The sequence below is a fragment of the Lissotriton helveticus genome, chromosome 1_1 (assembly GCF_964261635.1).
Source record: "Lissotriton helveticus chromosome 1_1, aLisHel1.1, whole genome shotgun sequence".
NCBI classification, from domain to species: domain Eukaryota; kingdom Metazoa; phylum Chordata; class Amphibia; order Caudata; family Salamandridae; genus Lissotriton; species Lissotriton helveticus.
This window is the reverse complement of record NC_136057.1, coordinates 1,322,545,343-1,322,572,111: the sequence shown is the minus strand read 5'-3', so window position 1 is coordinate 1,322,572,111 and position 26,769 is coordinate 1,322,545,343. Positions and strand designations below refer to the sequence as shown.

The 26,769-nt window shown below is 46.4% G+C and overlaps 1 protein-coding gene across 12 annotated transcripts in view; it reads left to right on the top strand.

The window, feature by feature from the left end:
* The window catches only part of WIZ (WIZ zinc finger), a 731,163-nt gene that overhangs the window by 587,497 nt on the left and 116,897 nt on the right, over positions 1-26,769 (top strand). For all 12 annotated transcript variants that reach the window (XM_078681999.1, XM_078681984.1, XM_078682013.1 and 9 more), the window contains one exon: positions 3,645-4,094. In XM_078681999.1, the coding sequence (XP_078538125.1) occupies positions 3,645-4,094 (450 nt within the window). The remainder of the gene's footprint in view (positions 1-3,644; positions 4,095-26,769) is intronic.

Genomic DNA, 26,769 nt, shown 5'->3' with positions numbered 1-26,769 from the left:
TTACCGGATTTTTCTCCAAAAGCAAGTCCTTTACTCTCCTTATCCACAGAGTGAGGAGATTTTTAAGAACTGCGCCCAGAAGACCCATGAGTGGTCTTTTTGAGGGCCTTCTCAGGATGTTCCCCTGAGGAATGAGTCTGGGGAGATTCTCTTCTCTTTTGAGGTCTCCTAGACGTTGAGGATAACGCCTCATCACGGTCACTGGAGAAAATAAAAAACCTCCTTTCTGGTCTTAGTGTTTGACACCATATTAACAAGCATTGCAAATGCAATAGGTCTCGCATTAGAAAAGTTGGAGTTATTGGTCTTGTAAATGACATATTTTATTTATTTGTTGGTTTTTAAAATTGCTAAATTGATGGCTTTGTCATTTACAATGCCAATAGTTATAACTTTCGCGAATGTGACACCTATAGCATTTGGAATGCAACATGTTTTGTATTTACGTGACTTAGATGGCAGCTCTGGTCGTTAGGCCACATCTCTAGAGAGCAGGAGAGTGCAGCAGGGGAGAGAAGCACAGCAATGCAATAGGTCTCGCATTAGGAAAGTTTGAGCTATTGGTATTGTAAAGGACACATTTTTTATTTATGTGCTTGTTTTGAAAATAGCGAAATTAATAGCTTTGTTATTTACAATGCCAATAGTTTTATCTTTCGCAAATGTGACACCTATTGTAACACAATGTGTTGTGAGGGTGAGTGAGGGGGTGAGGGGTTGAGGGTGAGTGAGGGGTTGAGGGTGAGTGAGGGGTTGAGGGTGAGGGGTTGAGGGTGAGTGAGGGTGAGGGGTTGAGGGTGAGTGAGGGTGGGTGAGGGTGAGTGAGGGGGAGGGTGAGTGAGGGTGAGAGGTTGAGGGTGAGTGAGGGGTTGAGGGTGAGTGAGAGTGAGGGTGAGTGAGGGGTTGAGGGGGTGAGGGTGAGTGAGGGGTTGAGGGTGAGGTAGGGTGAGTGAGGGTGAGTGAGGTTGAGGGTGAGTGAGGGGTTGAGGGTGAGTGAGGGGTTGAGGGTGAGTGAGGGGTTGAGGGTGAGTGAGGTTGAGGGTGAGTGAGGGTGAGTGAGGTTGAGGGTTGTGGGTGAGGGGTTGAGGGTGAGTGAGGGTTGAGGGTGAGGGGGTGAGTGAGGGGTTGAGGATGAGTGAGTGAGGGTGAGAGAGAGGGTGAGGGGTTGAGGGTGAGTGAGGGTGAGGGGTTGAGGGTGAGTGAGGGATTGAGGGTGAGAGAGTGAGGGTGAGTGAGGGGTTGAGGGTGAGAGAGTGAGGGTGAGTGGGGTTGAGGGTGAGTGAGGGGTTGAGGGTGAGTGAGGGTGAGGGGTTGAGGGTGGGTGGGGTGAGGGGTTGAGGGTGGGTGAGTGAGGGTGAGGGGTTGAGGGTGAGGGTGAGTGAGGGTGAGGGGTTGAGGGTGAGGGGTTGAGGGTGAGTGAGGGGTTGAGGGTGAGTGAGGGGTTGAGGGTGGGTGAGAGTGAGGGGTTGAGGGTGGGTGAGTGAGGGTGAGGGGTTGAGGGTGAGTGAGGGTGAGGGGTTGAGGGTGAGTGAGGGGTTGAGGGTGGGTGAGGGTGAGGGGTTGAGGGTGGGTGAGGGGTTGAGGGTGAGTGAGGGGTTGAGGGTGAGTGAGGGGTTGAGGGTGGGTGAGGGTGAGGGGTTGAGGGTGGGTGAGTGAGGGTGAGGGGTTGAGGGTGGGTGAGGGGTTGAGGGTGAGTGAGGGGTTGAGGGGGAGTGAGGGTGAGGGGTTGAGGGTGAGGGTGAGGGGTTGAGGGTGAGTGAGGGTGAGGGGTTGAGGGTGAGTGAGGGTGAGTGTGAGTGAGGGGTTGAGGGTGAGTGAGGGGTTGAGGGTGAGGGGGTGAGGGGTTGAGGGTGAGTGAGGGTGAGGGGTTGAGGGAGGGTGAGGGGTTGAGGGTGAGTGAGGGTGAGGGGTTGAGAGTGAGGGTGAGGGGTTGAGGGTGAGTGAGGGTGAGGGTGAGGGTACATGCTTTTCACTTTCTTCAAAGGTTGTCCGTGCATCAAGGGTAGTTGACTGAACTTTAAGTATAATAATTGTACGTACTCTTCGGTGGCATTGAGCTCACACCCTCGAATGGTCTTCGGTAGTATTGTTTCCTGTAGAATTCTATTTCCTGCTTATAAAGCGCATGTCTCGGTCAGTATCAGCAAAGTGGTATGTGCATGTGAAAGTCGGAGAGTTGGAGGCGGTTAAGGAAATGCAGAACATTCTGCAAAAGTAATGGGAAACCATTTTTATCTTGAAACTGTTTTTAACCGACAGTCTTTTATTCCTAATCATAGATGAGTGGGAGTAATACAGGGACTGGAGCAGCAGCGCCTCAGTTTGGATTGGTGTGGCAGGCAGGAGAAAGTCAGGAGAGGGAGGAGGGGGAACTGCTGGCGAAATGAAATTAAAAGCGGCCGGCTGGGAAATGCTCTCGGTAGCATTCGTTTGAAGTGTGAAGCAGGGGGCGGGAGCAGCCTTTGATGTGCGGATAATTAGGGGAGGAGCAGCCAGGAGATCCAAGCTGGGGAACAGATGGCTGGCGATTTGATGCTGTGCACACGCATTTTAGGTCAATGCGCTTGCGCATTGACCTAAAAGCCACGGGCACAGCACCAAATCGCCACAGTTAGTTAAGCTTTGTTTAAAGCCCTATAGTCTCGCTTCTCTCAATGCGCATGCGCATTGATAGGTCACGAGACCTAAAAATCACCCTTCACGACCTCTCAAAAACTTACTTGAGAAAGTGTGACATACCTTGCAGTCTTTGGCCTGTACCAGACCTTCTTTAAAGAATGTATTTGAAGATAATCCATATTAGAAAAGAATCCCTGACAACAAAGTCATTTAATGAAGTGAAAAAACACAATCTGAGCAGAGCTCAGAGGAGACTCCCTTAGCACAACGTGCGGTAGAAAATCTGAGGAACTGAGGCTCCTGCCAGGAAGGTTCTAGAGGGAGGTGATAGCTGATTGGCTCTTCTCTAGAGTTTGGTCCTTTTTACAAAAGGACATGGATAGGTTACTAAGGTTAGGCCTACTATTCTCTATGTATGTTATAAGACATTACTTTTCTATGTACCGGAGACTCCCGTCTTGACGACGGGGAATGATTCAGGCATGTGAATCTATGAAAGACACCCATAATACTGGATAACTACAGCTTCACATTCTGTGAACGAAAATTTGTACTAGCCTTGTAACCTGTACATAGCTTGTAGTGCTGTAGAGTCACTAGTGCTCACCCTCCTCTTCCAAGCAAACTATGATCTTGGGTGTTATTACACTTCTCAAATTAAACAATCCTTATTGTCTTTTATGTTACTACTCTCCTCCAACATTACTCTCCCACTGGGAAAGAGAAAAACCATCTGAGGTGGAGTCTTTGTACTTGTGCATCGTAAGCTAGAAATGGAGTCCCCAGGAGTCTCATTACTTGAAACGTCTTCAAAGAAAAGACTTGCAAACATCTGCACCCAACACTAGATGGCAGGAGCATGCAGAGTATATGAATCTACAGCATGACTAGCTATGAACGGATAGTTACAGAATAAGTAGCATTTTCCTTTTGACTGTAGCATTTCACAGTAAAGTGCAATTTTGATCTCAGGTTGACTTGTGCACAACCTGTCTTGATTCTCATTCATCACTTTTTTTTTTCAGCATCTGAAGCCTGTTGTGAGCTCTGTGGCCTCTACTTCGAGAACCGTAAAGCCCTAGCTAGTCATGCCCGTGCTCACCTTCGCCAGTTTGGTGTGACAGAGTGGTGTGTCAATGGTTCACCAATTGAGACGCTGACTGAGTGGATCAAACACAGGCCTCAAAAGGCTGGAGCCTACCGCAGCTACATCCAAGGAGGGAGACCGTTCACCAAAAAATTTCGCAAAGGGGCTCACTCTAGTGACCGGGAATCACTAATTAAAAAGCCATCTATGATGTTACACTCTCCTGGTGCACCTGCGACATTGAAAGGCCTGGAGAATGACGGCCCAAACACCGAGTCCAGCAGATCTGTTGATAATGGAAGTAGCAGCAACATCATAGACTCTCCCTTGCTGGGGTCTGCTTCACTGCATATGCAGAGGGAGGAGTTTCTTTCACAGAATATTAACAGTGAGTCTATATTTTTGTCTGTTAGGGGAATGCTAAAAGTTGGGTTGGATTTACTAAAATATGTACATGCTTTAAATATCCTGTTATGTGAGGATCTCAGAAAACAATAGGTTATAAACCTATTTTGCAGTGGGAGATAATTGGTTAAAGATTTGCGCTTTTGAAATCAATAAAAACCTTTAATTACTGATAACTTCTGTTCTCTTCCAGGGGATCTTCATCAATAGTCATAAGCATTAGAATATTCCCGCCCATGCGCGGGAATATTCTAATGCTTATGACTTTGAGGATACCCCTGGAAGAGAACTAGGATTACAGGTAAGTAACTAATCCATATTGCCACTCTCTATTGTAGAATCTTCATTAATGGTCGAATTATTCCTTGTTGCGTGTGGCAAAACTGGAATACTTTAAATCAAATATATACATTTTATTTCCCTAAACCACCTTGCAACAACTATATTACATGCTGATCCCTAACATGTAAAAGCAATAAGGAAAAGTGTAGCCAGATGCGTACTTAACTACCTTTCCAGTGGATACTGCAGATTTCTCACATGTGAAATAAACCCAGGCATCAGACTGGATCCGGAAAGTTAAAGCTCTCACGTCCTCGATAAGGGGCGCTGGCTTTGTGTCGACACTGGAAGAATTGGTAAATTACTTTACCAAAGCAATAAAGCACCCATGCCGGCACAACGTCAGTTTACATCCATTTTCTTCCCTGCTTTCAAGGCGAGCAGACAGACTGACATCAATATAGTGCAACACCAAACATAATTTGGGGTCTTATTAACTTTCTTTCTAACAGTCCATTAAAAGGGGAAGCGGATCGGTAAGGAATCTGAAAGTAGATAGAATATCCATCAAAGTGATCGTTATCCCAGGTAACGTTTTCTTCTGATGGATACTTCTACCCACAGATTTCCTCACCTGTAGAATAGATTAAAGAACAATACCCCATCTAGGAGGTGGGTTTATAGATTATACAAAGAAATCCTGACTGATCTGGCAAAGTGACTATCTTTGCGCACGTTGGAATTCAGACAGTAATGCTTGGCAAAGGTATATATATGGATGCCCATGTGTTTGTCTTGCATATCTCTGCAATTGATACTCCTCTTGCAAAGGCAGAAGTGATGGATGTGGCCCTGATCCCTTCTGGAGGCTAATCCTTGGTCAGAGAGTAGCGGGTCTTAATGCAGAGGATGATGCGCCTGAACATGGTCCTTTTCTGCACAGCTTTGCCTTTCTTGGCACCACAGTACCTCACATATAGCCGGTCATCCAGGCCTGTGTCCTCGGTGTGGTTTATGTAGTACTTTACTGCCTGCCTTGGATCCAGTCTGTACAAACCCTTCTCCTTAGTAGGATGGGGCAGGGTTTGCAGCACAAGTTTGTCAGGATAAATTGTGGGACAATGTGTACAGGAAATAATATTGTAACTCGCCCATCTAGCCGAAGGGAAAGCCACCAAAAAAGCATTCTTAGAACTGTACCCATGAGAACAGTTACAACTAAATTAAGGTCCCATTGGGCACAACGAAGTCTGTTGAAAGATACAGATTTGTCAACCCTTTCAGAAAATACATCACAATTGACAGCAGAAGAATGCTGGCAACGTAGCCAAATACCCCTTTCCCTTCGCTCCACCATAACCCTAGTGCGACTATCAGAAGACCGTTAACTTAGCTTTTTTTATGTTCAGTGGGGTTCCTTTGTAGTCTTTTCAGTCAGCCTGGCTGGGAAGCCATTTTAGAGCAGCAATGTGCTTTATAATTCCCTGCTGGGAAGAGAAAGTGCAAACTGCAAGACCTGGGACAACTTAGACTGCAAGAGGCCTACAATGTTTTCTGCACACCAAGCAACAAAGTTATTTCATGTTCCATTGTGGAGCGGCAACATGCTGGCAGTAATTTCCACCACCTCCAGTGCCAGCTGACAATTTCAGATGTCCCTGCTCAATCACATGAAAGTAGAGGCCTTGGATATTGGGATGCAGAACTATTCCCCTCCTGACTGTTTTAAATATCTTGGTATACGCATTGCAACTTAACCTAGTCCTGGAGCCTCAATCGTATCCCTCTTGTGACTAGATTGCAAAAATACATCCCTAAAGCAAAATGCAGCAGCCGTCTGCTGCAGGCAGATGGATGTTAATTTCTTTGGATAAATAAACTATGTATAGCCTTTGATAGGTGTTTCCTATCTAAATTTGACAGTGGGAGTGGTCTTGTACTGAATGCAAAACTAGCATTGATGCTTGGAAGGTCAGCAAAGGAGAACTGGGATGACACTTTATCTCTGTAGCTGAAACAAAACAGTCTCTCGGTGCAAATGAGCTGATTTTCTAGGTGTCCCCTTTCATCACCACCCATCACTGCAAACAATTGTAAAAGATGTTCCTCTCTCAATGTGGGTAGGCCATCTTGAATCTGACATCACATAAGCGTCACTACATCCTTGTTAAGGAGGACAGTATTGAATTAGCTGGAACAGAAATGAAGGCACAAGATCAAGCCTGTTCTATCCAGAGATACACGGTCTTAGAAGTGGGCATTGCCCAGAGGTCTGTCACTTTAAGACATTGCATTTACCAGTAATTCTAAGCCAGCAGGCAGACTTCCTAAGCAGGTTCAGCAAAGATAAAGATCAATGAATTCTTGACAACAGTTTACTTTAAAACCAAACACCTTTCACTGTGCTTGTCCCAAAACATGGCTAGACTTTACATCCAGGCTGCTACAGCCAGTTTCTCTTGAAAATGCCCTTTTGATGAAATGGTCAAAAAGAAATTTCTCAGTGCTTTTTCTAAGATACCATTAATACAAATAGTCATTTTACTTTCCGGAATGGCCTGGCAACAGTGATCTTCATTGGTTTAGAATGGTCTGGACGATAATAGCTGGACCTACTACAAATGTCTGCAAACCCTCACAAGAGATTGCCATGCAAGTTAAACCTCTTCAGATTATAGGGGCAGATCTTCCACCAAAGCATGTGTGTATGTATATATATATATATATATATATATATATATATATATATATATATATATATATTCATTCCTCTTCCCCAGTCTTGCAGTCCTTCTGCAAAAGCTTCCTGCTTAGTGCAAGAGATTTTGCTTATGGTGTTACCAACAAGGCCACAATCATTTTTCCTGCCTTGGTAAGTGTTTCATCTCAACTTGATGTGTGGCTCAAGCAAATGTACAGTTCCTCTTCATAGAGGCCAGCTATTTCAGTTCTGTGACCTGGGAGCCTTGAAGGTGAGTGTGAGCAGTGAAAAATTCAACACAGTAAGCCTCCCGTCTGAAAATATTCCCTTTGACCCAAAGCGTGCGGCCGGCAAATTTAAAGATGGGTGCTTGTGCGCACATCATCCTGTCAGGGCTCCCGAGCTGACCTCCTGCTGTAGTACTGGGCTTTGCATATTCTGTTTTGAGCAACTGGATTTTTGTGAGGCGTGAGTACCCAATATAGAACTAAACTGGAACTGATGGGTTGTGACACTATCCTGGGAGTCGTATACTGTGCTCATATGACCTCTTCCCTTCCTTAAGCAATCAAGGTAGTTTTACTGTTCTGGAGTCCGTCAGTGGATCCACTGGTATGGCAGACCTTGAATGGAAATGCCTCTGTGGAGTATCTCATGTTTCAAATACAGTGCCCAGTGGAGGGGGGGTTCAAAAAGTGAGGCCTAATCAGAATTTCGAAATTGTGTGACATGTGACAAGGAAGGTACACAGATTAAATCATTCTCAATATTTCAAACTGAGGTCATCCTGCACATTCAACAGTAATAGAAGTATCTGCAGTTGCGTCATGACCTCACATTCCATAAAGCAGACCTAGTTGAGCCTCCAGAGTATAATCCTTCAGAAGTTTGTGATCCTTGGTTTTCTGGATAAGGATTTTGAGGTAGTACAGATTCCTATTCATACTCCTTTTACTTATTTGTTGACTCCAATGGTATATGGGAGACATCGGTGGGCCCCCTGGACGATAATGATTGGCGGAACTGCCAGATTGAGGCTTATATAACCTAAATGTGTACATATGACTTATTTAATCCCAAGAGACTATGGTACGATAGCAGTCCCCTCACTGCAGTCCTTCCATTGTGGGACGGAGGTAGGGGCCTTTTAACGTGGTCGGCACAGTGCTTGCTACCTGCTGGTTGCAGATCGTTGTTACTGTTTCAAAGATGCTCAGTAGGCCAGCAGACCTCTAACCATGCATAGTCCATGCCTTACTAGATGACCTTAGATGTAGTCAGAGTACAAAGTCTCTGGTAAGTGTACGCAAAACTTTGGAAATCAATTCAGCCCCAACACTTGATGGAAAAATAATTGAGAGCAATGGGCAGATATGCAGAGTTCAAATAATTTATTTATAAAGCCACGTTACGGCCCCAGAATTAAGAAATCTGGGGGCAGTGGTGGCAGGATTTCCAGTATTTCAAATATTAAAACCAAGATTTAATGTTGTTCCAGTACTTAAATAGCTGTGGGTATGCTCCGATCTGTATGTTACAACGTGGGTACACTGTGTTTGAGGCATGTGAGCTGTAGATCACATGCTTATGCATAGATCGTCATCTAGTGTTGGGTCTGGGTGTTTACTCTGTTTTTCTTTGAAGAATCTTCCTAGTCACGAGGTAGGTGACTCCTTCTTTCGGTGATAGTGCACATGGTCATCGACTCCATCTTCAGATTGTTTTTTTTTTTTTCAGCCATCGGGTTTGGGTGGGACTTGGTATGCTCCAGTTCGATGCCGATTCTTCGGTTCCTCTCGGCGCCTAAGACATTCACCCTTGACGGTATTGTTTTCGATCGCGTTCCCCTTTCTTCGCGGAATGTGTTATTGACAAACTAATTTCGATCGATGAGCTCGTGGTAGGCCGTCGGGCCTAGAACCTAGTTCGACTCGCAGTCGATGGAACGAACTCCCTTTAAGTTCTGCGCTCAGTGCCACGCAAAATACCAGAGTACTGACTCACACGAGGCGTGCAACTTGTTTGTCACCTCACCACAGTGAAGAACACAGCGACGCCTGCCGAGCTTTACGCGCCAAAAAGATTCTTCCTGATTGTTGGGCCCGTCTACGCGAAATGCAGAGACTACAACCAGAGTCCATTCCGGATCTCTTCGGACCTGAATCGGAGGAGGAAGAAGGCTGCGACCTCATCGATGCCGATGAGGAACAGTAAGACATCATTTCCGAACACCGCTCTGACGAGGGTGAAGACATTCTGCATGGACAACGTACTGTAAGTACAGTCCCTACCTCACCCCAACTTCCAGTTCCATCGAACAAGAAGGCTCCGAACCAACTCGGACGCCGGTCGGCACCGAAAATGTGCTTCTGATTCCCTGCCTACAGGCTCAGCATCGAAGCCTATTAAAAAGCCTCCCGGCGCCGTAAAGCCCCATGCCAAATCTGGCACCGAGCCAAAGCCCTCCAGGTCGAAGACAAAGTCTGACACCGAACATCACCACTCTGTGCCGAAAACAACCTCCGATACGAAAACCCAAGCTAAAAAAACCTTTGCGCCAAAACAGACTAACTCCAAAATCACCTAAAAAGCGTGCTTTCGGTGATCCACTCGAAAAACCGGATCCTAAACAGAAAATTCTGGTCATACATCCAAAAACTGGACATATTACCACCATAGTAGCTTTAAAAAGGGGTGCTACTACAGAAGAGGAATACCATATTACATTAAAGAAGAAACTTTTACAATCGGGGTGATGGGGGGGGGGGGTGATGACGACAATCAGCCAGGACTTACAGATAAGTGGGATAACTATAACACTGACTCACCCACTGACAATGATCCAGACCTATATCCTACTAGGCCCTCTCCACCAGATGACACTGTAGGCTAAATTGAACTTTTAGGCAGGGCTGCTAATTACCATGGGGTCCAACTCCATAAAGAATCCCTTGAAGAGGACTTCCTTTTTTAGACATTAAATAGCACAAAGAAATCTACACATGTTGCCATTGTTAAAAGGAATGATCAGACATGTAGACGACATCTTTAAGGGTCTTGTCAAAGCACGTATCCTTACCCCTAAGGTAGATAAAAAATGCAAACCTGTTCAGTCGGATCCAGTCTACATAAAAGGGCAACTACCCGTAGACTCATTAGTTGTTTCTAATGCACGTAAAACGGCAAACTCTCAAGACTACTGAAGATGCACCACCCCAGAATTAAAACTCCTTGATGCTTCAGGGAAAAGGATAGCCTCCCAGGTAGCTAACTTTTGGCGTATATGTAATATTCAAACATTGTTAGCTAGATATGGCCACACACACTGGGATGAACTCTAACAGCTCATTCATTTTCTCCCCCAGGAACACACATCTAAAGCCTAGACCTTGTACTTGAGGGACAGTTAATAATCATATTAGATGTTCCCTAGATGCTGCTGATACATCTGCCAGAGCGGTGAACACTATTGATCTTTTAAGAAGAAACGCCTGTCTGGGCATATCGGGGTTTAAACCGGAGTTTCAGACCTCAATATTAAACGCACCTTTTGATAAGGAACACCTTTTTGGGCCGGTGGTGGACTCTTCACTTGTCAAAATGAAGGAGGATACGGAAGTGGCTAAATCCATGGGAGCCCTTCAGTCTCCACAAGGCTGTGGATCCTTTCAGCGCTCCATTTATGGAACATGATCCGAAAATACTTCCATGGACACTGCATCCACCTATAAGGGTAATAATCAACCCTCCGGTTCCAAAACCTTATTTAGAGGCAATTACAGAGGAAACAGCAAGGGCAGGGGTAGAGGTTCCAATACACGTACCTCTCCTTCTAATACAAAACAGTGACTTGCCCATAGTTCCCTCGACCATTTAACACCTGTGGGGGGACGACTGTCACAATTTCTACCAAAGTGGCAGTCAATAACAAACAAGTGGGTTCTCCAAATTTTGAGGGCAGCAACATCCGTCTGTCCTGCAGCCTTGTTCGGTTTATGAGGGAAGCAAACGCTAAGCTAAGTCGGGAAGACCCCTAAGTCATTGGTCTTTATCCTATGCTAGCGTGCTTATGAGTTAAGGTCAACAACCGTCTCTACTAGTGCTTTGATTAAGTCCTATGATTACCTCCTTGTTTGCCAAGCTCCCAACAGTCAGTACGGCCTGGCTTTGAGCCCATTGACTTGTACTCTCCACAAATATCATTTCTTGGGGTGGATCCGCCAATGAGAACAAGCCCTATGCTGATTAATCTTTATAACCAAGAAGAACTATTTTAACTATACATTTTTATTCCTTTGTAATTTTATTGAACTACAACATATTTGCAATCTTTTAACATTTTTTAAAGGAGAAGCTGCATCTTGTGAATTAATGTTTTACTTGTTTGCGAAGGTTTTAATCAATCATGCAATAAAGTCATTACCTTACCAGCTCAGCGCCGAAGAAACCTTCCAGACATAGTTCTTAGGCTCTGACCAATATTTATTCATGGTCATCTCCCGCCCAACTCACTAGCCATCGCCTCTGCCTGTAAACAAGCAAACATCCAGGTCAGTGGAGATGCCCCACCGCCAGATAAAAAGAGCCAACACATAGACGTGGCATGGAAAAGGGTGTACGTGCAATCAGCCAACCACTGGCATATTGCTAATTCCATGGGCTTCCGTGCATGATATCACTGTGCCCACTGGGACAGAATGGAGGAGCTTCTCCAATATCTTCACAAGAAGCATAGGAAACGTGGCCAGGAAATATCAGCGGGCAAGTTCCTTTTTTAATGCTTCTATTTGCTGCACCCTGGACTCGGGTGACTCCGCATCTAGGAGGGCGAATAATAATAATCTCTGCAGACATGCACAGCTACGTATTTCTGGCTTTAAGCTGGAGGTTCAGCAAAATCTGCTGAACATGCCTTTTGATGGAATCAACTTTTTGGCCCACAGGTGGACTATCCTCTAGAAAAAATATTATCCAACATGGTTGTCTGAGCTCATTTCCATCCCTCGAACCATTCTACCTTGGAAACACAGGCTAACTGCGAACATCAAACACTATTCAAAGAGTTCAAAACCCTCTTTCTCAAAGGAGCTAGTGAACGCGTCCCCAACCATCAGCAAGGTACAGGAATGTACTCCCTTTACTTCCTCATATCCAAGAAGACTGGTCCCTCAGGATAATCCTTGACCTCAGGCCACTAAACAAATAGACCCTGTGAGAGCACTTCGCATGGTAAACCTTTAGTGCACCCTGACTTGTGTAACAGGTTCTGTTTGCACATTTTTGAAACCTTTAGTTTTATCATCCCACTTCTCCAGCAAAGAGACATTATGGCTACGCTAAACCCAAAGGATACCTACTTCCAAATTCCAATACATCTTGCTCATCGTCCATCTCCACTATCAGTTCAAAGTCCTTCCCTTTAGGGCCACTACTGCACCTTGGGTATTCACCAAATTCCTTCCAGTGGTAGCTGCCCATCTCCATATTCACGGTTTCCCATAACTGGACAATTGCCTCATCAAAGCTGCCACCCGTCAGCAGTGCAAACACTCACAAGCCACAATCAATCTACTTCATCGATGGAGGTTTACCATCAAAGCCACAAAATCCCACCTCCTACAGATCCAGCCTTACCTAGGGCTTATGCTTAACACAGTGGTAAGCTTAGCCTATCCTAATTCTGCAAGGATCCAGTCTTTTCAAGCACTGATTGCCATGTTCCAACCAGTTCAATAACTGTCAGGACGGTCGGGCATCTTAGGCATGATGGCCTCCGGCATAGCCTTAGTACCTCATGTAAGGCTTCTCATGCATCTGTTGCAGTAATGTTTAGTGCAACAGTTATCTCAGACAGAGGGTCATTGGGATGATCTAGCGTTGATCGTCTGTCATACATCGCTCTCTGCAGTGGTGGAACACCAAAAACCTGTTGCTTGGGTAGCCTTTCCTCTGTTCCACAGACCATCATTACAATGGATGCGTCACACTCATGGTGGGGGCGCACACTTGCAGGATCTTACTGTATAGGGTCTGTGGGAGACCAAATACCAGTGCCTCCACATCAACTACCTGGAGGTTTTAGCTGTTAAACTAGCATTGAAAAGCCTTCCTGCCTCACTGGCTAGGCATGGCTGTCCTTATACGGACAGACCATATGACAGCCATATACAACCTTCAGAAACTAGGTTGGTGGGACGCTCTCCACAGCTATCGGTTATATCAGATCATGGACCACGATCTTGCCGAACTACTCGGCAGGATGCGGCAGCAAGTCCACGAGTGGGAACTCCAACTCCAACTCCAAGTCGTCCTTTGTTGCTTTCACAAATGGGTACTCCCTCAAATAGATCTGTTTGCAACCACAGAAAATGCCAAATTCCCAAACTTTGCCTCCAGGTTCCCACAGTCCTGCAGCAATGCACAATGGGTGAATTGGTCAGGGATATTTGCCTACGCCTTTCTCCTCTTCCCTCCTCTTTCATTTGTGGTTTGAAGGCTTCGGTAAACCTCCCTCACACTCAGCTTGGTAGCTCCCCATAGGTTCGCCACCCATGGTTCACAACTCTGCTTGACCTCTCTGGTCTCGCATGAGAGGCGCCCTAACAGGCTGGACCTTCTCACGCAGAACCATGGAGAAATCAGGCACCCAGGTCCCTTGACCTTCCGAACTGGCTCCTGAGGTTATAGAATTTGGATACCATAATCGTCCATCTACGTGCATGAGCGTTATGAAGGAAGCCCACAAACCTACCACCAATACCTGCTGCATAATTGAAAAGGTTTATCTGCTATGGTCACTCACACCAAATTGCCCCACTCAAAGCTACAGTACAGAACATTACTTGCTCCTCTTAAAAAGGTCTGGGCTAGCCTTTACTTCCATACACCTACTTCTAGTAAACAACACATCTGTCTTCAAAATCCCAGTTATTACAGATCTCAAGAATGAATCCTCCCAAGGTTCCACCTGCACCCTCATGGAATCTTAACATTGTACTTGCACAACTCATGAGCCCTCTATTTGAGCCCCATCACACTTGCTCCCTTTGATTTCTCTCTTGGAAGGTGGCACTTCTAATTGCCTTACTTAGGCGTGTCAGTGAGCTTCAAGCATAACCCTGGAAGAACCTCTTTTACAAATACATTGTGACAGGGTTGTCCCCCACATCAGTCCCAAATTCCTACCTAAGGTAGTCTCACAATTTCATCGTAATCAGTCAGTCGACCTACCTGTTTATTCCCACAACTAGACTCCGTTGTGAAACGGGCTCTACATAATTTGAATGTAAAACAAGCCCTAATGTACTATATTTATAGGACTAGGATTTTTAGTAAGAGACATTTTGTGGCTTTCTCCCAAATTCATAAAGAGAAGACTGTTTTCAAGTCCGGCAGTACAGAAGCATAGTTAAATGCATTCAGACAATTTATGCTAAAACCAAAAAGGCTCTACTCACTCCTCCTGGACACCCTCTACTTGAAAGAAAGGAGCCTTTATGGTCATCCTGGGGAACATCCCAGTAGCTAATATATGCAAAGCAGCAACTTGGTCTACACCACACACTTTCACAAAACACTACTGTGTGCATGTTCTAGCCTGCCAACAAGTTAATGTTGTTCAGGCACTTTTTAGTACACTTTCCTAAAACGCTGCAGCACCGACAGGCTAGCCTCCGCCTTTGGGGAGAAATGCTTTACAATGTATACACAGTATGTGTACCTACAGCCATGCATGCTTCAAATGGAATAAGTTGCTTGCCCTGTAATCATCTGTTTGTGGTATATAGTGCTGTAAGTACACATGCGCCTGCTGTGGCCGTTGCAGTATTTTCTAATATCTTTTTCCTCTTATTCAAGGGCATCTCTTTACTTACTCTTTGTTTCACACTCCTTCCTCACCCGCTATGCGTGAAAACAATCCAACAGAGTTGATGCCCATGTGCATTATCACAGAGAGAAGTGGCTGCTCTTCCTCATGACTCCATAACCCTTATTTGAAGAAAAACTGGCACACATCCGTACCCAATATTAGATGGCAGGAGTATGCACAGCATTTGAATCTACAGCACTACATGCCACAAACGGATGCTTACAGGATAACCTGTTCCTTTCCTCACAACATCCCAGTACGTAAACAAGCTAGGGTTGGCCAAACAGTTATAAGGCCTTTGTTCCAGAGATATATACACTATAAACTGGCTGTCAACCACTTCAAAGAGCACTGCTCTACAGACCTTTCTGAGCATGTCTATAGCCACACATGGTACAAATAGAATGTTACCCTGTAAGCATTTGTTGGTAGCATGTAGTGCGGTACTCGTATGCTCCCAGCCACCTCCCTGGGATGGGAGCCAGTGGTTGCTACAGATATCCTCCTCTTCAACATTTTTTTTTTTTTCAAATACTTTATTGAATTTTCAATAAACAAATGATCAGCATAACATGGTTGGAAAAACATATATACAGAACAAGCCTGGTCATTTATTCTCACTCACTGTGAGAAGAGCAATAGAGCAATCTAACAATAGAATTGGTGACTAGAAGCGTTGCCAAGTAAGGGGGGATTCAAGTAATACCGTAAAACTCAAATTGCAGGATTAAGCAGAGCATATGAATCTACAATGCTACATGATACGAGCAGATGCGTACAGGTTAAGTAACATGATCGAGGCATATGAGCTGCATAGAGTACACTTTGCATAGATTGCCATCTGGTGTTGGGCTTGCATGCTTGCACCTTGTTGTTGTCTTGGAAGAAGTCTTTTGTGGTCACGAGATAGGTGACTCCTCCCTTGGACGATATTGCGCATGGGCATCGTCTCCATCTTCAGATAGTTTTTTTCTGCCATCGGGTTCGGATGTAACTTTCGATGCGCAAAACCATCTTAGATTCAATGGTATTGTTTTCGATCGTGTGATTTTCAACGCGCTCCTCAAATCAATTCCGGTCATTGACGCGGGCCGCTAGGCCTATTGACGCAGTTTGGGCCTACGGCTCATGGAAAGGACGCCATTTAAAAAATGCCACCAGTGTGGAGCAAAATTCCCACACAGTGACCACCACAAGGTCTGTAACCTGTCTCTCTCGCCTAAGCACGAAAAGAATTGCCAGACCTGTGCCTCCTTTAGATCTAAAAAGACCATCCGTGATCGCCGGGCCAGACGCACACATCATGATGCAGGGTGCACCTCTGGCACCGGTGGACATCTTTGATGAAGGCCCTGATGTTCCGGAAGAGGACTCTGAGGATCTGCAAATCGTATCCGAAGCAGACGACTCAGACCATCCCATCACTCCAGGTCAACGAGTGAGTACAACTGCCCCTGCCCCAAGCCCACCTACAAAAATGGCGGCCCTGGTCAAAATGTAACCTGTTGGCCCTAGTTGCGACCAAAAACGAGCTTCAAAAGCCTCTGCTCCGAAGAAAAAAAGAGAAGCCTTCCGGTAGCTTGGGACCGAGCAAACCGCACATCACTGTCTCACAGGGGCCTTCGGCACAGAAGCACGTAGCACAACCTACTCCTAAAAAGACCTAGGCACCAACCACCTCCGTGCTCAATACCCGGGTGTCCCAATGCATTCAGACCCTGCAGAGGAGGATTTTCTACTAGATACCTTTGAACGGTCATTAAAGACTGTACAAACACTGCCAATGTTAAAAGGAGTCATTAAACATGCCCCTGACACATTCAAAGACCCTGTTAGGACTAGAATCCTAAATCCCAGAATTCACAAAAAATATACGGCCGCTCCCAGTGATCTCACCTACATTAAAGGTCTGCGCCGTTTAGATTCCCTAGTGGTAACTAACGCTAGAAAACGTGCAAACTCTCAAACCTCCGGTGACGCGCCACCTCCAGACAAGGAGTCCAAGTTATTAGATGCTTCTGGCAAACGAATAGCTGCCCAAGCTGCTAATAACTGGTGAATAGCCAACACACACGAATTACTTGCTAGGTATGATAAGGCTCATTATGACTAACTAGAAACCCTATTGCAACATTTACCTGATCAATATAAAACCAAGGCTAATGATTTGATTCAGGAAGGGAAGTTAATAACTAATACATCAATCAAATGTGCCCTTGATGCAGCCGACACCGCCTCTAGAGCCATTAACACTAGAGTGTTACTCAGACGACATGCCTGGTTACGCATCTCTGGATTCGAGCAAGAGGTACATACAACTATCCTCAATCAGCCCTTCAATAAGCAACAGCTTTTTGGACCCGCTGTAGACACCGCTCTTGAGAAAATGAAAAAGGACATAGAAACTGCTAAATCCATGGGAGCGTTGCAGTCTCCATCCCCACATGGTTCCTTTCGATGCTCCTTCTATAGGGGTGCATCCATAAACATCAATACATACATGGCTTCATACAAAAACACCACACAAACATCCCCCACCAGAGGATATTTTAGAGGTGGATACAGGGGAAACGACAACAAGGAAGGAGGCCGAGGTAATAAGACTTGCACCTCCCCTAGTAATAAACAGTAACTTCCCTCCACTCCCTCGAGACCATTCCACTCCGGTCAGGGGAAGACTATCGCAGTTCCTACCTGTCTGGAATTCCATCACTACAGACGGGTGGGTACGACAAATTATCCAACATGGTTACTGCCTGGAACTTACTGCTACTCCACCCAACATACCATCCAAACTGCGCTCAATGTCCGAGGAATATCTAACACTCCTCAAACAAGAAGTTCTTTTAATGCTTCAAAAACATGCAATAGAACCAGTTCCAATACAACATCAGGGATCAGGGGTTTACTCCCTGTATTTTCTAATCCCCAAAAAAGACGGGACCCTAAGGACAATACTGGAGCTCAGACCTCTCAATTTGTCCATACAAACAGATCATTTTTACATGATCACTCTTCAGCAGATTCTTCCACTGCTTCTACAAGGCGACTTCCTTGCCACACTAGATCTTAAGGACGCCTACTTCCATATTCCCATGCACCCTGCTCACAGAAAATATCTCCGGTTCACAGTGGGCGGCCAGCATTATCAATTCAAGGTCCTTCCATTTGGAGTGACCACAACGCACAGGGTGTTCACAAAGTGCCTTGCATTAGTAGCAGCACATTTGAGAAGACCGCAAATGCATGTATTTCCATACCTAGACGATTGGCTGATAAAAGCCAACTCATACAACCAGTGTATTTACCACACTTATCAAACAATTCAACTGTTGCACACCTTGGGGTTCACACTAAACTACACCAAGTCACACCTTCAACCCTCCCACATACATCAGTATCTAGGAGCCACAATCAACACTTGCAAAGCTCTAGCATCTCCCAATCCAGCCAGGATAGCCAACGTGCAAACCCTCATCAGCAAGTTTCAGCCCCAACACACACTCCCTGCACGAGTGTTTATGCACCTCATAGGAATGATGGCCTCTTGCATTTTTATCGTACCTCACGCAAACTTCAAATGCGCCCTTTACAAGAATGTTTAGCACATCAGTGGAACCAGACTCAAGGTCAACTTACAGATCTGGTGTTGGTGGACAGACGCACACATCACTCTCTGCAGTGGTGGAACACACAAAACCTGTCCAAAGGGCGGCCGTTCCTAGAGCCGGTTCCACATATAGTACTAACAGACGCATCACTCACTGGCTGGGGAGCCCATCTCCTAAACCATACAATTCATGGCAGGTGGACCACCCAACAATAACTGCTCCACATCAATTACCTAGAACTAACAGCACTATTTCTAGCCTTAAAGTCATTCCAAGTACATATTCTCAGCAAGACTGTCTTAGTCCGGACGTACAATATGACAGCAATGTATTACATACAAAAGCAAGGAGAAACATATTCTCTGCAGCTCTCTCGCCTAGCGCAAAGCATATGGAGATAGGCCATTCCACAGAACATATAGCTTCTGGCAGAACATCTCCCAGGAGTAAGCAATCCGATAGCGGATCTGTTAAGTCAGCAGACTCCACAAATACACGAATGGGAACTTCATTCACAAGTTCTTCAACCTTTCTTCCAAATGTGCAGCCAACCAGACGTAGATCTGTTCGCCACAAACGCAAAATGCATAACCGTCGCCGCCAGGTTCCCACACCCGCTCTCCAAGGGCAATGCAATTTGGATGAGCTGGTCCGGCAGATTTGCGTTCGCTTTTCGGCCACTCCCACTCATTCCACTAGTAGTACGCAAGCTCAAACACCAATCTCTCAAACTGATCCTAGTTGCTCCCACATGGGCACGGCAACCATGGTTCACAACACTACTCGAACTATCAGTAGTCCCTCAAAAATTACGGCTCTCCTCAAAACTGCTGACGCAGAACCATGGAGAAATAAGGCACTCAGATCCAGCGCAACTGAATCTAGTGATCTGGCTCTTGAAGTCTTAGAGTTTGGTTACCTAAATTTCCCACCAGACTGTAGGAATATTATTAAAGAAGTCAGACGCCCTACTACTAGATCTTGCTATGCAATCAAATGGAAAATATTCGTTATTTACTGCAAAAACAACAAAATTGACCCATTGGATGCTTCAATACAAAACATTATTTGCTATTTGCTCCATCTACAAAGATGCAATCTTGCATACTCCTCAATTAGATTACATCTGGCTGCCCTTGCCGCCTACCTACAAAACAGACAACATTTGTCATTGTTTCGAGTACCTGCTATCAAAGCCTTCATGGAAGGCCTTAAAAGAATAATTCCACCCAGACTGCCACCATCTTACTAGACTCATGTGTCCCCCATTTGAGCCTTTACACAAATGTGAATTGCAATTCCTTACATGGAAAGTAGCGTTCCTCGTCTCAATCACATCTCTTAGGAGAGTAAGTGAGATCCAGGCTTTAGCCATACAAGAACCATTTTTACAAATACATCCAAACAAAGTGGTTCTTAGAACAAATCCAAAATGTTTCCAAAACCCTGATTCAGTAGCAGAAAGAGCTCTTCACACACTAGACGTCAAAAGAGCTTTACTTTATTACATAGAACTAAACACTTTAGGAAAACAAAACAACTGTTTGTATCTTTCTCTCCACCTCATAAAGGCAACCTCATCTCCAAAACAGGAATTGCCAGGTGGATAGTCAAATGTATTCAAATTTGCCACCTAAAAGCTAAAAGCCCTTTAACAATTCCCCCTAGAGCACATTCAACATGCAAACTAGGGGCTTCCATGGCATTCTTAAGGAACATTCCCCTAGGACACATTTGTAAGGCAGCAACTTGGTGTACTACACACACCTTCACCAAACATTGTGTTGACGTGAAGGCCAAGCAACAAGCTTCTGTGGGCCAAGCTGCTCTTAAAACACTTTTTCAAACTACTGCCACAAATACAGGTGACCACCGCTAGGGGAGATACTGCTGTACAGTCTATGAAAAGTGTACTATCTGAGCTCATATGCCTCGAACACAAAATGCTACTTGCCAGTAAGCATCTGTTCTTGGCATGTAGAGCTGCAGAGTAGTACACGCCCACCCTCCTCCCCCGGACCTGTATTTATTCCAGGTTTTATTTTAATTAGATACACTTACATGGACATCTATTCTATTTCTTGCAAACTCCATCTTTTCCCTTCATGGCGAAAAACAATCTGATGATGGAGTTAATGCCCATAAGCACGATCGTCCAAGGGTGGAGTCACCTATCTTGTGACCACCAAAGACTTCTTCCAAAACAACAAGTTGCAGGCATTCGAGCTCAACACCAGAATGCGATCTATGCAAAGTGTACTATCCTGCAGCTCTACATGCCAAGGACAGATGCATACTGGTAAGTAGCATTTCCCTTCGTTCTTTATCAAGTGGGTTTCTATAGTAAGACTGTAAAATCTGCACTATGTAGGCTGCTCATAACTGCTAATCTTTTGTCTACTGTGTTAGGGCCCTTGGCTTTAAATTACTTTTCTCAGCTTTTTGGTTTGTGTAAGGAGTTTTTTTTTTTGTAGCTCTTTGGGTTTATATTTAACTAATACTGGAAACAAGTTACGTAGTGTGTGCGTCATGTGAGATCTTTCAAGTGGGTCCCTTTTGAGTTTTGCAAGTAAACTGTTATAAATGAAAACTGTCTGTTCGAGGCATATGAGCTGCAGATTGCACACTATGCATAGATGGCCATCTAGTGTTGGGCCCGGATGTTTGCAGTTTGTTTTTGTTGTAGAAAGTCTTTGGAGACCCGGGATAGGTTACTCAAGGCTCCTCGCTCAGCCCAACCCTCTTCAACGTCTACATGAGCCCCCTCGCAGCCATCGCACGCCGACACAACCTCAACATCATCTCGTACGCCGATGACACCCAGCTGATCCTCTCCCTCACCAACGACCCCGCCACCGCCAGAGCCAACCTACACGAAGGGATGACAGACGTAGCCAAGTGGATGACAAACAGCCGCCTGAAATTGAACTCTGACAAGACGGAAGTCCTCATCCTGGGATCTTCACCCTCCGCCTGGTACGACTCCTGGTGGCCCCCCGCCCTGGGCAGCGCACCCAAACCAACCGACCACGCACGCAACCTGGGCTTCATCCTGGACTCATCCCTCTCCGTGACCAGACAAGTCAACGCCGTCTCCTCGTCGTGCTTCAACATGCTGCGCAGGCTACGTAAGATCTTCCGATGGATCCCCACCGAGACCAGGAAGACGGTCACCCAGGCCCTCGTCACCAGCCGTCTGGACTACGGCAACTCCCTCTACGCCGGAACCACCGCTAAACTCCAGAAGAGACTCCAGCGGATTCAGAACATCTCAGCACGACTCATCCTGGACATCCCCCGTCGCAGCCACATCTCCGGACACCTGAGAGATCTGCACTGGCTCCCGGTCAACAAGAGAATCACCTTCCGTCTCCTTACCCACGCACACAAAGCCCTACACAACCAAGGCCCAGGATACCTCAACAGCCGCCTCAACTTCTACGCTCCCGCACGCCAGCTTCGATCGACCGGCCACGCCCTCGCCGCCGTCCCCCGCATCCGAAGAGCCACCACAGGAGGAAGGTCCTTCTCCTACCTGGCCGCCAAGACTTGGAACTCCCTCCCGACCCACCTCCGCCTGACCCAGGACCACCTTGCCTTCAGGAAGCAGCTCAAGACCTGGCTCTTCGAGCAGTAGCGGACCCCCCCTCCCCTAGCGCCTTGAGACCCTCCGGGTGAGTAGTGCGCTATATAAATGCCTTGATTGATTGATTGACTCCTCCTTTGGGTGATACTGCGCATGGGCATCGGCTCCGTGTTGGAACCGATTACTGTCGGCGCACAATCCTCATCGGCTTCAAGAAACTACTCTAGAAAGCGTTTTCCTGTCGACACTACTCTTCGAGACCAAGAACGTCCATTCCGGTCGCCGACTACGGCCTTCGAGCCCAACTAGGCCTCGACTCCAGCTAAGGGAAAGGACGCCATTTAAAAGGTGTCCTCAATGTGGGTCGAAGTTTCCCCACACCGACCTCTACGAGGTCTGTAACCTCTGCCTCTCTCCGGAGCACGAGGCCAAGGACTGTTCAGCCTGTGCCTCCTTCCGCTCAAAAAGACTATCCGGGACCGGAGAGCCAGACGAACAATGGCTCAAAGATCTTAAGCTTCGATTCCGAACGACATTTTCCAGGAAGCGTCCCAGAATAACACGACGTCGACAGCAACTCGGAGGCAGAAAATTCTGATGTCGAGGACGTGACTTCAGCGCAGCGGGTCGTAAGTAAGACCGTCGACCCCAGCCCTCCCTCGACACACACAAAAAAGGCTACGGTCAGACCCTCGCCCTCTGGCTCGGGTGCACACCGAGACACTACTTCGACGGCCCCACCTTCGGGCTCGGCCAAGAAGTCAATAAGGCCTTCGGGCGACTCTGGCTCGAGTCGCCCCCCCCCACTCGATGCCGGTACACTCACCGGCACCGAAGAAACCGCCTGGTAACGCTCCGAAGCCATCAGCGCCGAAACACTCAGTCCCCTCGGCACCCAAAAAAACTTCGGAGCCGACGAAAGCTTCCGGCACCAAAAAAGCACCGGAGCCGAAAAAAGTACCGGACACGAAGAAACACCCGGAACCGAAAAAGACCCCGGAACTGGAAAAGACCCCGGCTCCCCCCATTAAAGACAAAAGGTCGAAAGAAGCTGCGGCGGTGCCAAAACAAGCTTCCACGCCGAAAGGTCACACTCCTGAAAGAGACTTGTTTGCTCCAGACCTGAAGCAAAAGACTCTTATAAAAGATCCCAAAACTGGTCGATTGACATTTATCAAAGAAACGACCAGCAGAGGCACCAGCACCGGCTCCAAAGAAGGACATTGCTACCTCACCTATGCATGTACTTTCCCCGCCTCCTGCACCCAATCCCTCCCCCCATATTTCACCACCTCTCTCCCCTACACCATCTAGCACACATGATGACAATGGGAACGACATATCCGATACAGGGGCTGATCCACAGGAGCCATATTATCCCCTAGCCTCGCCAGACCCATGGGAAGACTATACTACACCAGATGTCCCAAATGTACCACAGGATGACATATACCCCTCTAGGCCCTCACCGCCAGAGGACACAATGGGGTTTAACCAATTACTGCTTAGAGCAGCACAATACCATGGGGTAGACATGCACTCCGATGCAGTAGAGGAGGACTTCCTGCTAGACACATTTGACACCGCACAAAGGTCTTCAGCAATTTTGCCAATGCTCAAAGGCGTGGTTAAACACGCCTCTCAGGTCTTTAAAGACCCAGTCAGGACACGGGTTATAAACCCAAGGGTGGAGAAAAAGTATAAAGCTGCGCCATCTGACCCAGCATATATAAAGGGACCAGTTCCCCTAGACTCTCTAGTCGTATCTAACGCACGTAAGAGAGCTAACTCAAACATCAGGAGAAGCTCCCCCACCAGACAAGGAATCTAAACTCCTTGATGCGTCGGGGGAAAAGAACGGCCTTACAAGCAGCAAACATGTGGCGCATTGCTAACACGCAAGCCTTACTAGCACGCTATGATAGGGCCCATTATGATGAGGTCGTGGAAATAATGCAACATCTCCCTGATAAGTTTAAAGATAAAGCTAGTGAGCTAATTCAAGAAGAAAAAATGATCACGAACACATATGTCCGTTGCGCGCTAGACGCCACAGACACAGCCTCCAGAGCCATCAACACTAGCGTCCTGCTACACAGGCATGCTTGGCTACGTATATCTGGATTCAAGCCAGAGGTCCAAAGTGCTATATTCAATCAACCATTCGATGAGCAACACTTATTTGGACCCGAGGTGGATGTCTCCCTCGAAAAAATGAAAAAAGACACCGGCACTGCAAAATCTATGGGAGCCCTGCAGTCGCAAGCTCCCAAACGTTCATTTCGTCGCTCCACATATAGAGGTGCAAACAGAGGATACTCATCCGATATACCTTCCACAGCATACAAAAGGCCCACTCAGTCTACCTACAGTAAGGGCTACCAAAGGGGAGGTTACCGCGGTAACAATAACAAAGGCCGAGGCAAGAATAACACCCGTTCTGCCTCCACCCCTACCCAATGACTCCCCTCCCCTTGCCCCGCCCCATTCCACTCCTGTCGGGGGAAGGATACAGCAATACCTGTCAGCCTGGAAAGACATCACATCAGACAGGTGGGTGCTTCAAATAATTCAGTCAGGTTACTGTCTAGAACGAACATCTACCCCCCCAAACAGCGCCCAATGTCACTAGATCATTTAACGCTACTCAGACAAGAAGTACTTTCTCTCCTGCAGAAAAACGCAATAGAGGTTGTTCCAAAACATAAAAGGAGTATATTCCCTGTACTTCTTAATTCCAAAGAAGGACGGATCTCTGAGACCTATTCTAGACCTCCGACCTCTAAACGCTTACATACAATCAGATCATTTCATTATGGTCACACTTCAGCAAGCCCTTCCACTCCTGTTGCAGAACGACTTTCTTGTCACACTAGATCTCAGACGCCTACTTACACATTCCAATTCACCAGGCGCACACGAAGTATCTAGGATTTGTGCTAGAAGGACAGCACTACCAATTCAAGGTACTCCCATTCGGAGTAACAGCGCCAAGAGTGTTCACCAAATGTCTATCTGTGGTAGCAGCACACTTAAGAAGACAGCACATCCACGTCTTCCGATATCTAGACGACTGGCTCATAAAAGCACAATCGTACAACCAGCGTGTACAACACACTCACAATACAATGCTGTTACTCCACAACTTAGGCTTCACAGTAAATTACACCAAGTCACATCTGCTACCATCGCACACACAACAGTACCTAGGAGCTACAATCAATACTCAACTAGCACAAGCTTATCCCTCTCCAGCAAGGACAACAAGTGTGCAAACGCTCCTAACAAAATTCAAATCACAAAACTCGCTCCCAGCTCGAGTGTTAATGCAACTCATAGGGACGATGGCATCTTGCATATTCATAGTACCTCACACAAGACTACAAATGCGTCCACTTCAATAATGTCTAGCACGCCAATGGAACCAGGCTCAGGGTCAGTTAACAGACCGAGTGTTGGTAGGCAGACGGACTCATCGCTCTCTGCAATGGTGGAACACAAAAAACATGTCAAAAGGCCGACTATTCCTAGAGCCAGTTCCACAAATCATACTAACAGCAGACGCGTCACTCTCCGGCTGGGGAGCCCACCTACTGCATTACACCACGCAGGGAAGGTGGACACCAATGCAAAAACTACTCCACATCAATCATCTGGAGTTATTAGCTGTGTTTCTAGCTCTGAAAGCATTCCAAACACAAGTTGCAAACAAGACTGTCTTAGTCTGCACAGACAACATGACAGCCATGTATTACGTAAACAAACAGGGGGGGGGGGGGAGACACTCTCTGCAGCTCTCTCAACTAGCTCAGCAGATATGGAGGTGGGCTATACCTCAGAACATCTTCTTAATAGCCCAACACGTCCCAGGGGTTCAAAACACCATGGCAGATCTGCGTCGGCAGACTCAGCAGATGCACGAGTGGGAACTTCATCCACAAGTTCTTCATCCGTTCTTTCAAATGTGGGGACAACCTCAGATAGACCTGTTCGCCACCCACGATAACGCAAAATGCCCACACTTCGCCCCCAGATACCCACACCCATTGGCCAAAGGCAATGCAATATGGATGAACTGGTCAGGTCTCTTTGCGTACGCTTTTCCTCCTCTACCAATGATTCCTTTACTAGTACGCAAGATGCAACAACACTCGCTAACGCTTATACTAGTAGCTCCAACGTGGGCCAGACAACCGTGGTACACCACACTGCTACAGCTATCTGTGGTACCACATCAAAAACTAAACCTATCTCCATATCTTTTAACTCAGAACCATGGGGAGATCAGACACCCGGACTCAGCTCAGCTCAACCTTGCGATCTGGCTCCTGAAGTCATAGAGTTTGGTTATCTTAAACTCCCTCGAGTGCATGAATGTAATCAAGGAAGCAAGGCGTCCCACCACTAGAGCATGCTACGCTGCTAAGTGGAAACGTTTTGTAATATACTGTCAAAACAACAACATAAATCCCCTAGATGTCTCCATCCAACACATTATAGGCTATTTACTGCACCTTCAAAAGTGTAATTTAGCCTACACATCTATCAGATTGCACCTAGCTGCCATTGCAGCTTACTTATAAAATAGACAGCATCTGTCTCTTTTTA